Source organism: Cibotium barometz, chromosome 18 (genome assembly GCF_041138505.1).
Source record: "Cibotium barometz isolate CiBa-2024 chromosome 18, ASM4113850v1, whole genome shotgun sequence".
Taxonomy (NCBI): domain Eukaryota; kingdom Viridiplantae; phylum Streptophyta; class Polypodiopsida; order Cyatheales; family Cibotiaceae; genus Cibotium; species Cibotium barometz.
Window position 1 is genome coordinate 44,356,372 of NC_141063.1, and position 14,341 is coordinate 44,370,712.

The 14,341-nt window shown below is 44.1% G+C and overlaps 1 protein-coding gene across 2 annotated transcripts in view; it reads right to left on the reverse strand.

The window, feature by feature from the left end:
* The window catches only part of PFI (tubulin folding cofactor E / Pfifferling (PFI)), a 38,176-nt gene that overhangs the window by 10,067 nt on the left and 13,768 nt on the right, over positions 1-14,341 (reverse strand). For both annotated transcript variants that reach the window (XM_086812653.1, XM_086812652.1), the window contains exons 2-5: positions 3,765-3,926; positions 3,613-3,659; positions 3,353-3,499; positions 3,160-3,234 (exon numbers count right to left, since the gene is read on the reverse strand). In XM_086812653.1, the coding sequence (XP_086668779.1) occupies positions 3,160-3,234; positions 3,353-3,499; positions 3,613-3,659; positions 3,765-3,926 (431 nt within the window). The remainder of the gene's footprint in view (positions 1-3,159; positions 3,235-3,352; positions 3,500-3,612; positions 3,660-3,764; positions 3,927-14,341) is intronic.

Below are 14,341 nucleotides of genomic sequence, written 5' to 3' on the forward strand. Positions count from 1 at the left end.
TTGGAGAACTACCAAACTCTCTCTTCTTCAGTTCGTATCAGCAACAACTCTAAACTTCCTGTCACCGGTGTTGGTAATGTTTCTTTGGGTTCCAAAGCCACCTTACATGATGTTTTGCATGTACCACGAATTTCCAAAAAACTATTTTCAGTATACAAAGCTTCTCTCAGAAAGGGACTTGGTGTGTACTTTGATGATGAGGTCATCAAAGTAATCGACAAGAAGACTCTCTCAGTTGTTCCCAATGGAGTCCATGATGGGGAGTCTCTACAAGATCACCAATTTTTCTTCGTTATCTTCGAGGTACTTCAGATTATGGCATCACCTACTCTTGTGGTGCTGATTTGGTTGGCTTCACAGATTCTGGTTGGTCAAGTTGTATTGATACTCGGAGGTCTACATCTGGATATTGCTTCATGCTTGGTTTTGGATTGGTTTCTTGGAAGTCTCAAAAGCAAAGGACTGTTTCTGCTTCTTCCACCGAAACTGAGTATAAATCCTACCTTTTCTCCTCCACCGAGGCACTTTGGATTCATCAGATTCTGGAGCATTTGTGTTGTGCCAACACTTCCCCAGTTACTATTTTCTCTGATTCTCAGAGTGCCATTGCTCTAACATAGAATCCTGTGATACGGGGACAATCCAAGCATATTGAAGAGCATTATCAGTTTGTACGCGACTCGATCGTGTTGAACCTTCTTCGACTGGCCTACTCTTCTACCAAGGACAACGTGGCTGATCTCTTCACCAAACCACTTCCGAGAGCTACTATGGACGTGTTACTTCAGTGTGCTGGTAGTGGACCGCCCCTCTGGCGCTGAAGAGGAGGTGTTGGATTATATCATCTCCAGAGGGTCAACATCACCTTTTTTCATGCTTGTATTGGCCATTTATGAGGCCCTGCATTGGCATATCTTAGCAGAGATTATTCAGCATTTTGTTACCATTTTTTGGTATTTTTAGGCATTTTTTGTAGCATTTTATGCTACTGCCCACCATGCTGTCGGCTTGCTACAACTGGCCGACCAACATCCTGGGGAAATATATAAGGATTGACTCCCTTTCCCCCATATCATCTCATTTTTCAATATTCAGTTGAGGTCATTAGCAGCTGCTACTGCTACTTACCATTGTACAGCACCTATGGGCTTCCCTCGTGCTCAGATTTCAGCAATAAACATCAGTTTCCCGCATTTACAGGTCTTGTACCTGGGCCTACATCTGTCTTTTATATTTGCTTCACTTTCTTTCAGTTCTTACATTCTAACTCTCTTATTTTCGCATAGGATTACTCTTCGGGGACATGTGAGAGGAACTAGAGTTCCTACTCACTCATACACACAAAGATACGGAATCGTCTGAGCACCATGCAATAAGAGCAGCTTATATATTGCCGTGCTAACATGCACATGGTGGAGAAGATGCATGACATGGAGATCTCCAAACAGGTAGAGATCTCCACAGTTCAAAGTTCCTTAGCGAGGGCAGTTTTGGGTTGGCCTCTAATGATGGGAGCACCTCTAGCGAGGGCATTCCTTCCCCTAATGACTTCTCCGAGGACGAGGACTAGAGTCTAGACTCTAGACTCTAGACATTTTTGTACTTAGTGTTGTGACTAGTCACTACACACTTTTTTGTATTTCCTATTGCAGGGCGTGGGCCACGGCTCTTATTTATGGCATACCGCACGCATATGTTCACTATTCATCACTCTTGAGTCTAATGTTTTAACTTTTTTCTAGTTTATGACAAGTTACAACTTCTCTAGACTTTGTATCTCTAAATGTGTACAAATATCTTTTTTTCAAGTGTTTTTTAAAGTGGACTGTACCTCATTCGAACTTTATTTTTGAAAACTAGAAGTTCCGTACCGGTATCGTTTTTTCATACCTTCATTTCGTACCTGACAACTACGTACTCTCTCTAGTATTGAACTCGTCTTCTCTCTCTCCCTTTCTCTACTGTGTGCAACAGCCATAGCCATGTTCATCTTCCAACCACTATAGCAGGGCTGAAACCCTACAGTTCTGTTGTCTAACCTTCAAGAAGTTTATGAGAAACTTCTTTTGAACCCTGTCAATGTCCTTCCATGTGGTGGCAAAAAAGCTACCCCCCAATCAGCACCATAGAGTAGAATAGGCATGACTAGGATGTCAAAAAGGTATTTCCTGAGAGCCCAATTTGTGATCTCCTCCACCTCATTACAGACATTCTCAAATGCTCATTCGAAAGGGCAGAATTCAGAATAAAGGGCGAACAAGCTTGTCATGTACCCGCTTCAATCCAAGGAAATGCACATTTGCTGGTGTGTACCATTCCCATGGACTGACTTCGTAGAGCACAAGGGGGAGAGGTCCTTAGGGGTTTTGACATGTATGATTTTGGTCTTTTACACACTGACCACCAGCCAGTGCACTAGATAGTCATTAGCTTTTGGGCATCTTTTACAGAGTGTGCCAAGAGTACATCATCATCGACCTACAAAAGGAGGAGGATAATTCTATTTCTATGCCATCTCACCTACACACACGGCATTTCACCTGCTTATAAATTTGTGTGGTGGCAAGCATAAGATCAGAAAGGTAAAAATTCCCCTACTCATAAGAGGAACAAGCACATTAATGTCAGATACCACTTTGTTGGAAGGAAAGTGAACTGACAGGAGGTCCTTACGCAATATTGTCTTCAATAGAACCCAGTAAACATCATCAACAACTTGCTGTCAATGGATATGCACTTGCGTTGAGAACTTAACAGGATAAAGTGGAGCCACACGAGGTGCTTTTGCAGTATTGTCCATCGAACCCAGCAAAAATTGTCACCACATCTTTTGAAGGACATGTTCTTGCGCTGATAACTTCTCACGTTGCAAGACAACTTCAGCATTGAAGGAGGAAATTCATCATGGTGATGAATATTACATTCCTGAGGTTTAAGCCTTCCTCGTTAATACAGCCACCTAATCCTATAAGAAGGGCGTGTTAAAGTACGATGCACAAAAGCTTGTAGAGGGTCCTCTAATTCCAAGCTAAGCCTCAAGCACATGCTAGATTGCCAGTACTAGATATGGTTTGACTTCTTTCTTTCTCTGAGCAAATTAAAGAAAAAGGCATTTATATTTGGTTTGAAAACTTGCATACAACATGTATGCAAGATTACCTCAAGCACTCTAATCTTGTTTCCACAAAGGTGAAGCTCTTCCAACACAGGTAGGGAATGCTTGAGCACCTCCACCTGCAAACCCCATCAGTCATCATGTTTGTGTGCCGCACATGCTGTTGTGTTGACCTAGATTCACATAGAACACAAGGGGTAAAGAATAATTTTCATAAAATAACAAGAACGTAATTACCTGCCCCCAGCTTATCTGACAATAATTCAATACAAGAGTTTGGAGATGAGCAAGTGCTGGTAAAGGATCACCTCTGAGCTGTAACCTGTTCCTGCTAAGGTCCAAAACTCTCAGAGCAGAAAGCTCACCACATATGAGACTGACTGCCTGAACACCAGAAAAAATACATGTTACATGGCTTATCAGACATATCTCACCTTAAATTTAAAGCCAGATGATAGGAACAAAGGCTAGAAATGCATCTACTTTCGAGTACTTACATGCCAGTCAGATAACAAGTTACCAGTAAGATCAAGCTCCTTGAGATCTGCAAAACCATAACCCAATGAGGAGCAAGCACCTCAGCTCGACTATTTGACAAATACAAGAGAGTTCTGACAAAAACCTACAAGATAGAAAGCTAGAAACTTACTTGGCAAAACATTTTGGAGTTCTCCAGCTGAAGAAACACCTTCATAAACAAGTGAAGCACTAATAAGATCTTCCAAATGCTTCTGCTTCTTTTCAATCTTTTCCTTGCCAACAAGCTCCACTGATACACGCTTCTGGCGTACTGATAGCAGATACATGCCATCTATACCATATATGAGGTAGTTAAAATTTCTACATGATCTAAAGAAACCCAGTCAAAAAGATCCTTAAAACTTTATACTTGTGTCCCACACTACATACTGAGAAACTTTGCTTTGAAGCCACCTTTTCATGCATCCTCAGTGTTTAACCTTCAATTTATGAGACTGTAAGCAATCATTCACCTTCTCTGACTCCACTTTACAATTGCCCCATCTTGCATGCAGCAGTAACTGTTGTGAAAAGTAAAACCTACATACTATGAATGCTTAGTTTTCTTCAATGTTCTCTCTTCTACACCTTGCCATTGTTTTAAGCCCTTAAATTGACTTCCTTCTAGCAGGTGTGGCAGTGTAGAGAAACTGGCAGAATCGGTTTACTTAAGTAATAAAACAATGTACATGGAATCTGAATTGCTTCAACAATGGAGATTCATGAACCATGCATGAAAATGTTCACATGATATATAACACGGGCCTTCCTTGCAAAGTATTTGCTTTACTTGATATGAAAATGAGAGTTACAAGCTATGCCTACAAACTAACCAATCTTTACCAACCTTGCCCTCGTGCACTTCAATCAAGCCGGAACCTGGCAACTTCTGCTGGTAGGCCTGGTATGTAGGTGAACATGGTTTCAGCCATTATAGAACATGAGTGGAAGGAGAGATGGAGAAATCAAGCCATGGTGACTTGCTGCATAGAGATGGATGGGTGGAAGAGAAAGAGAGAGAGAGAGAGATGTGATAACACAGACATAAAAGAAAGAGTTGTTGCACAGCACAACAATGATTGTATTATGATAAAACTTCCGCCATGTGCAATGCTTTATATAGGCACCAAAGCCCTATCTTATGTTTTTTTAATAAGAGGGTGTTCATGCCTAAAGTGTTCACACACCACTGGACACTTACTAGACTCCGAAATATCCAACAAACCCCCTTTGGAGTGAAGGAGTGTCATCTAAGAGAGAGACCTTTAGTATGATGGTTTGGCTCTAAACTGCAATCATGTGATACAAAAGAACACAATGATGCCAACACCTAAAACTCTCATGTCAAGCCTGATACAAAAGCTTGACCATACATAATGCCAACATCGTGTATCGCCGTCTGCTGCTAACTGCCTGGAAGAGATAAGTGCTAGGTGTGGGTATCTTTGTATGGGGAGCTCCCATATCCTCTGCAAAAATGTCACTGGGTGGAACAGGGCTTCGGTAACCACTGGTGCGGCTCCTATCTCTCCTCTGACAATCTCATGAGGTACCGATGGTTTGCTCCGAATCATGCGTGCGATCATAGTCACCAGTGGTTTCTCTAGTACCTGCCATCCATCATAGAAATCTCTCTTTGGTCCAACCTGGTCGACAAGCTGCTCCCTCCTCGTGTGGTAGAGGCTGGGTCCCCATATGGGGGAGCCATATAAGAGTGTAGGTGTGACCAATGTATCAAACAACCAGAGTTTGGTGCGTGGCTCCTGAAACTTAATGTAGGCACATTGTCTCTCTAGTGCCCCTAGGGCTGCATATCCACGTGCCAATCTAGGCTCTGCTGCCTGGCTCATAGAGAACTGTGGTCCGCTGAATGTGACTCCTAGGTACACATATGATCTGGTGTACTCCTCTGATTCACTTCCCAAGAAAGAGAAAAGAAGTCCAAAGAAGTTAGAATATTGATCTCCTGAAGCCATATCCTCCAAACGCAGAATCCTCCTCTTCAACTAGGGCTAGACATGTAACATGTTGCGGAAGTATTCATAATTTGAGGATCCTGTCACACAAACGCTCACACTGTCTTCTGTATCCTGAGTTTCGCGAGTTTAGCAATCCACTTTAAGACTTCAAACTTTAAGAGATTTGAGAGAGAGAGAGAGAGATAGAAACTGTACACCATATGGGGTCCTGAATTACCCACTGAAGGTCCCCCTATCCCGTTACCGGAATAGTATTTGCTTTATTACTTTGAAGAGACTGACGGTGGACTAACGATAAGCCAAACGCAAGATCTAGGAAGACCAAGAGTCGGACTGAACTGTACACGGCTATAGAAGCACCAATGATGTCCAATCTTGAGCCTATGCACTCTTCCCAATGGATGTAGGAAGGCTGCAAATCTGAGGCTGAGAGAAGGGGCTGATTGGGACTCTTCTAGACTATGTATGAATGCTGAAAATGAGTATGAATGCTGAGTTTTACCTTTACCAAATGTGTCACGATTGTGACTAACTCTCTTAATCTCTCCCCTTAATTACTCCTTAATCTCTCAACATTAGCCCGCCCAAACCTTAAAATTGGGTGTAGAAAGTGTTGAATGGAAGAGCAAGAGAGAATGCCCCATCAAATTCAGCCCCCAAGTCCCAATTTTTGCTGATTAAGTTCGGGCCAGCCATATGCAGGACACTCTTGCATAAAGGAGACACACAAAAAAAAAAAGCCTTCAATCACGAGGCTTACCTCTTCAAGCGCACCCCTTCATGAACCGGCACCCCTCCCAAGAGCAGTCGCACCCCTTTGTGGAAGCTTCCCAATGGGCTGCCGGCGGGGAGAGAGCGCATGATGATTCGTTAATTTTTTTTTTATTAAAAAAAAATTTTAACGAACACCCCTCATAACCTCAACCAAAGGTCATGACTCTTAAGGCTTTAATGCCACGTGTACAAACACATTTAAAAAAAAACCACAAACTTACCTTACGGGCCCCTACGAAACGGCGCCACCTTTCTTGCGCAGTTTTGGCCTGCACCTGCTGCCTTCCTACATACGGTTTTCTTCGCGCCAGCTTGCAGCCGTCCGTCTACTCCACGAATTCAGCACCCGTACCTCTCCTCATTGTTGGCATCCTGCTTTCTATGCCTGTGATTGGACATCCTGCTTTCTATGCCTGTGATTGGACCAGCCACTTGTAGTTGGTGCTTTCTGTTGAATTGACGGCTACTATCCTTGGTGCTTCTTCTCCAACAACACTATTTATTATGGCAACCTCCTTCAGGTGTGATTTTTCCATTTTCTTGGGTATAAACATCTCACATAATGTGGAGTATTAACATATCAAAAACCTGCCATTTCATTCTTTTGCGGGCTCTCCACTCCTCCGGGGCCAATATCCCTTTTTACGGGTTCAAAAGCACCTCTCAGATCACGTGGATACACATTACCCTCTTCTCCGACGGCTTATGGCGAAGGAAACCTATGATTTCAGTTATTTACAGGATACACCCTCTCAGTCCGTAGTGCCCTCTCCTACCCGTGTTTCTCCACCAGTCTCAGCCCCTGTTCCAGTGAGTGTGCCCCCCTTTTTCCAGCCCATTCATTACCGCATTCAAATAGCCACACCGACTTCTCACCTCCAAGAATTGGACGTGTGGGTGATCCGTGTTCGTACTTCTGCACAGGATCTGGATCATTATTGTTTTATACTCAGGTGTCATCCTTATCTCGGCGCTATCCTCCCCGAGTGTAGCATCATTTTTCACGAATATTGCACCTATTCTGAGGACGTTAATCCATCTTCATTCACAGTGCATCCCTCTACACCAGAGTATACACCCTTGACACCAGTAGCTGCCCCTATCCCTATACCTTCTTCTCCAGCAAGGTGGAAAGGTACATAGTGTACGGCACGCTATCAGTACGTACGGAACGTACTTCTGTACGGAACAAATTTTAAGGTACGTAAACAGTACGTACCATTTGTAAGCAGTCCTAGAAACCTGAATATTTTGTAGATATAGCAACCAAAATACTTAAAATAAAGACCGAACCTCATTACTTAAAGTTTAAATCAATTATCAGTTACCAAGCCCATTACACAATACCTCATGTCAACAGTCATAGTGATATAAGCAAGAACCATGAAAGTCATAGATGATAAAAGAGAGTACAAATATCATGTCTACAGTACATGTCCTGGTCCACAAGTGCAAAAAGCAAAATAATGAAACACTACAGTTGTCTAGACTCTAGAGCATAGTCACAAGGGACGGGGGACGGTGACGGGGGACGGGGACGGGGACGGGACGGGGGACGGCCGTAAGTAGGGAACGGGGACGGGGGAGGGAACGGCACTCAAAAAATACTCTCTCTAAATTTCTGCCGCCGGGGGGGGGTCCAAGGGGGAGTTCGGGGGCAGCGCCCCCGAAGCTTGAAACGAACTCAAAATTGTCTCTCGTACTGTCTCTCTTACTGCTGTCTCCAGAAGAGCCAAGGCTCAACAGCCATAAACGGCTAGAAACCAGGCAGGCGCAACGACCAAAAACGGCAGGAGCAACGGCTCTCTGCCGTCCCCGCACAGCACCGTCCCCGTCCCAGCGCCGTCCCTGTCGCCGTCCCCTGTGAGAAACGTCCCGTGGGGGACGTCCATCCGTCCCCGTCCGTCCCCGTCCCTGCGCCGTCCCGATTCGCTGTCGCGGCGTTCCAAGCCTCCGTCCCCTCCGTCCCCTGTGACTATGCTCTAGAGTCTAGATGCAAGAGTCTCAAATCTCATCATCAGATGAAGATGATGAGTCTTCTGAAGAGAGCCACACGCCACACATTTTTTATTTTTTTTAATGATTCTGTACGGATCCAAACAGTACCGTACCGTACGGCTGTACCGTACTGTACAGATCCGATCCGTACGTACGTACGGCAGTAACCTTGTTCTCCAGTAGCAAACTCTCGTGCGAGCCCAGCCCCAGAGGATCGCCCTTACTATACTGGACGGTACGTAGCCTCTCCTCTTGGGATTTCCAGATGCCGCACCCTCCAGCCGATGGTTCGTACTAGAGCCCAGCGGCGTCATCAACAGCAAAAACCCCCAGAGCCTCATCACCCTGAAGCCTCTACATCAACATCTTCTCTCATGGCAGAACCTGTTGACATACCAGCCCCTCCGGAATGGCAGCCAGCTCAACAGCAGTTCCAACAGCAACTCCAGTAGTCTATGGCATCCTTGGCTTCTCATATCCAGCAGCTCCACATGGATCACCACTCCTACACGAATTCCGTACCAGCAGCAGATGTTTCAGCAACAGTACCAGCAAACGCAGACGTCATTCCTTCCGAGGTAGAAAACGACGACCTTAAAACTCTTTATCGTCTTTTACAAGCCAGTAAAACAAAGAAATTGGAAATTAAACCCCCTGACTCTTATGGTGGTCAGCACAATAAGCGCATCTTAGACCAATGGCTCTACAAACTGCGGTTATACTTTGAAACCATGACCCTTTTTGATTCCAAAAAGGTGATTTTTGCGGTATCCCTCCTCAAAGACTGCTTTATTGTGGTGGCAACGACGACAGCATGCCGGGAAAACGGTTACAACATGGGAAAAATTCGAGCGGGTCCTCCATAAGCAGTTCATACCTGCCAATGCGGATTTCCAAGCCCGTACTCGCTTACGCCATTTGGACCAAACTGGTTCCTTGGCCTCTTATATCTCCCAGTTCACCAACTTGATACTAGAGATTGACTCTTTGTCCCCAGCGGACAAACTTCATGCCTTCGTTGAAGGGCTTAACCCCACACTGCGTGCCGATGTTCAGAAATATATCCCTGTCGATCTTGCCAATGCCATAAGATACGCCGAGCACGTTGCAGACATTAATTCTCGAAATTCGGCCTCTTCCGGTCTAGCTAATGACTTTCAGAAAGCCAATGAATCTCGTATGAGCTGAGATAGTCGCAGAGAGTCATCTGGCACTTCTACCTCCCGGCCTAATCCCCAATGGAATAATTCTCAACACCCTCGCCGATCATAAGGATCGTCCTCTTTTCGGTTCCGACGTTCTCAATCCTTCCAACCACGCAGTTCGGATCGTGGACGGGACCAAAGACGTGACCAATCTCGCAATCCTCGTCCTTCTACTGTTCCTTCTGGACGGGATCAACAAAAGACGGGATTGTGCACAATTTGTAATGAACCTCATCGTTGGTTTGAGTGCCCCAAAAGACCAACCCATCGACACAATTCTAATGCTAAACCCTCCACTTCTGAGGAGAAACCCCTAGTTGCTGACAAAGGAAAGCGTGTAGCTAATCACCATGCTATTGCACATGCTTCAGTGATTACCGCTACTACTACAGCACAAGCTGCCTCTTCACCGTTGCCCCAACGGTCTACTCAGGTTTTGGTTCTTCAAGGCTCTATTTCCAGTCACCCTATTCAGGTGCTCATTGACAGTGGGTGTTCTCATAACTTTGTGGGAACCACCTTGACTCAGAGATTGAAGGTTCGGACTTCTCCAAATACTGTTGTTTATGAAGTAGAGCTTGCCGATGGTTCCACATCCTTATGTAACACCGTTGCCAAACACCTCTCCTTTCGAATTCAGCACTATTGTGATAAATTGGATTTCCAAGTCATGAATTTGGCACATTATGATATGATCCTTGGTCAAGAATGGTTGTATCAATATGATCCCTTGATCAGTTTCCGGAACCATTCTATACAATTTGCTCAAAATGACATGCTTGTGGCACTCGAAGAAATCAGAGACCAACCTTCTACACCAACCCTTTCAGCTCTTCAAGTGAAACAGTGGGTCCGTAAGAGTGGTTGTTCCTCAGCACTTTTAATGGTTTGAAATGACACCTTTTCAAGCAGCTTATGGCCATACTCCCCTTATTCCTGCCAACTTTTTTCTTCAACATAAAGTGGCTTTAGCAGACCACCTCATTCAAGAAATGCAAGATATTCTATAATAGATTAAGGATAAGATGGTCAGCGTCCAAGAGCAATATCAACGAACAGCTAATAAACGTCGTCGTCACATTGAATTTCAAGAAGGAGACTTGGTATTATTATATATTGCCCCTCATCGATACAAGACAGTGAAATCAGTCTTCCCAAAGCTTCGCCCAAGATATTATGGACCCTTTCGTATTATTAAAAAGAACTCATCTCTCAGTTATAAGTTGGAGCTACCACCTTCTTGGGATAGAATTCATTCAACTTTTCATATTTCTTGGCTCAAGAAGTTTGTGGACGATGATTTTCCAGTTTTAGATATTTTGGATTATGTTCCAAAAATCGAAGATGAACACATACTCTTAATTCCAGAGACAATTCTTGGTGTCAGACAGAAAGAAACACGACATAAACTCACTACAAAATTTTTGGTTAAATGGAGAGATCTTGATGATTCCGACTCTACTTGGCAAAGTGATGAAGACTTACAGGAATATCCAGAACTTCTTCGGTAATTCTTTCAAAGACAACCATCTCTTCTTAGCCGGAGTACATAAGACAAATACTGCAGGAAAGACTGAGTTGTTTGCATTGAGACAAAGGCCTTTCTTAAATAGAGGCCGAAAGGGTACAAGTGAAGAGGCACGTCCCTTGGAAGGGGTGTGGCTCTTGAATGAACAGTTATGTCCTTTGGAGTTAGGGGTGTGTCTTTTAATGAATAGACATGTCCTTTGATAGTGATCCATGTGTAAGGGTGTGACCCTTCAGAGGTGTCCTTTCAGTTAATAAGGGATTAAGGAGTAATTAAGGAGAGATTAAGAGAGTTAGTCACAATCGTGACATTCCCTCCCACTTAAAATAAGTCATTAATTAAGTCTTAATCATGTTAATACAGCTATAAAAGCTTTACAAAATGGTTGTAGCAAAACGATGCATATGAGGGTGTTGAAAATTGTATGAATGTTGAACCGACAGCAGCAAGGCTGGCCGACCAGCAGCATCTCACCATATATATAGAAGCGCATTATTCTTCAGCAGTTAGGCACCTTTCCCTTCAGCGTTTCCACCTTGGGAGCGTAGGGAGTCTCCAGCATCAGCATATATTCAGCGTTAAGGCAGTTTCCAGCACATCATCATCATCAAGCATCAGATTCAGTCCATCATCTCAGCTTCTCTTCAGCATTTCCTTCCCAGGAGACAAGGGAAGTCAACGGGACAGCAGTTCACTCAGCATATAGTCATCATAGGCAGCATATTCAGTCCATGATCTCATCTCTCCTCAGCGTTTCTCATCCATGGAGCAAAGGAGAAGCAGATCAGCAGTTTAGCCAGCATATTCAGCACATAGTTCATCATTCCTACCTCCTACATAGAGGGAAGCCAGCATCGAAGGGTGGACCTCAACATTGGAGCAGGGAACGGTCCTCAGCATCAGCATTCACCATATCCCTCTTATCTCGAGAAGGATCTTCATCTAGGACAGCATCATAGATCTATTTAGATCTCATTGTAACCCATTCATCTAATATAGCTGCATTGCATTGCATTGACACTATTTGTCTATCTCTTAAGCATCATTAAGTGAAGTTTAGTTAGCCTAAGGTTGTGATTACTACGATCAATCCCTCACATGTCACAGTTGATCACTCCACTGGGCACTTGGCATTGTCGGGAGCCACTTAAGTGCTTGGTGGTCCGTGGTGACTGTGAAAATGCGTCCATAAGGAACAGGTTTCAAATGTTTGAGAACTGACTGCTGTTCTAGCTTGCCCTTGAAAGTCTTGGAAAGACAAGAGGGAAACTTGCTAGGAGGTTCTGCCCTAGGGACCAAATCTATATGATGATCCACAGGACAAGAGGGTGGGAAACTGGGTGGGAGATCATCCTTAAGAAAAATGTCTGAATGAGAAAGGAGATCTACCAACCGAGGGACTGAAGAAGAAGATGAGACAATGGTTATCAATGAGATAGAAGCTGTTTGAGCATAAATCAATGCTCCTTCCGCTCCCTTGCGGATCGCTCGTCAGGCCTGGAGAGATGAGAAATCATAGGAATGCCAAGAATGCTCCTATCCCCCCGAATCATGATAGGCTCAGGAAAACCTTTAGAGATAATAAAGGTGTCTTGCCCCAATTGGGAATAGGTTCATACTAACGAAACCACTGGATTCCTGCGGCAACTGTGGCGGAAGGCTCTTTGGAGACTTGCTCTACTTGCCTTTTTGGACAATCTTTCTTACCATGCCCAATGGTATGACAGAAAAAACATCGGTTTTTTGACTGATACTGTCTTTGCTCCTCTGGAGGAAAATAGCCTCCAGTGATGCCTGCTTTAGTCTTTTCTCGGGGGTTTTCTTAGGCTTGGGTTCCTTACCCCCTGAACTAGAGCTAGGACTGTTGTCTGTCTTTGCGTCTTTAAAAGACAGAGTACCTTTCCCTAATTGGAGTTTGGTACAAGATTGCGGTTGTTTAGACTTTCCTCCGTTCATTCTCATTTCTTCATTTTGAGCGAGAGTCAAAGCCCGGTCATATATACTAGGTTCAAAGTTGCAAATTGTGAACCGGATGTTAAGATCTAATCCACGAATGAATTGATCCATCTTGGCTTGCTCAGATAGCCCTAACTATCGTGCTAAAGTGATAACCTTTCCGAAAAACTGAAGCACTGGAGACCCGTTCTGTCTATGTCCATAGAACTCATCTACCAGGTCGATCATATACTGGGGCGGGAGAAATCTGGTCTTAAGGTCATGAACAAACGTATCCCAACTAAAAGTTGTGACACCTGTGGTCTGGTCTGTATGAAGACTAGACCAATGCTGCCACCAAGTGACTGCCTCACCCGTAAGGTGGGAAGCCACTACGTAGACTCGGTCCTAAGGATCTATGATCCTAGCTAATGGAAAATGAGCAGTAAATTGATGAATAAACTGATTAACTGCTAAATGATCACACTTACCATCATACTTACTAAAATTCAATTGACTTTGAATGACGGTAGTCGATGTCGCAGGCTGCTGGTTGGTGGCACTTGAGGCTAGGGAAACTAAAGAGAGGTGCTGGTATCTAGGCATGGCCTCCTTTTCCCGTTGGTGCTCGAGTAACATACGTTCTCGATGAAGGCAGAAGGGGTGTTAGGGTTAGGGTTTGGAGAAGCTGCAAACAGGCGTGGAGGCCAACAGAGAGAGAACACGACTTTAGTGTATTATGCTTGATGAAAAAGTGAAGTACAATAGCCACATAATAGTGACCTAAAGATATGTGTTCACATGTCCGGCCATAAAATGTGCCGGGTGGACCAAAACACCTATAAACTGAATATAAGTGAAACTAAGCTAAACTGGGAGAAAAAACCTCCACTAACTGAAGTAAAAAGTGCCCCAATAATCTACTGATGATCACTAGCACTCCTCTGGGTGCATACACAACATAAAACCCAACAAACCCCCCTGGAGTGATATGTGATCACTGTACATCATCCACCAAAAGGAAACAAATTCAAAGCACTGCGGAATGCTTCAAATTTCAGACGTGGTAATGCCTTGGTGAAGATGTCTGCCACATTCTGATCTGTAGGACAGTAGATCAGACTGATATCTCTTGCCTGGAGTCTCTCCCGAACAAAATGATAGTGAATCTCAATGTGTTTCGTGCGAGCATGAAACACAGGATTCCTGGCCACAGCAATGGCACTCTGACTATCAGTATAGATAGGTGTAGGCTCCTCCACTGAAATATCCATATCAGTCATGAGAC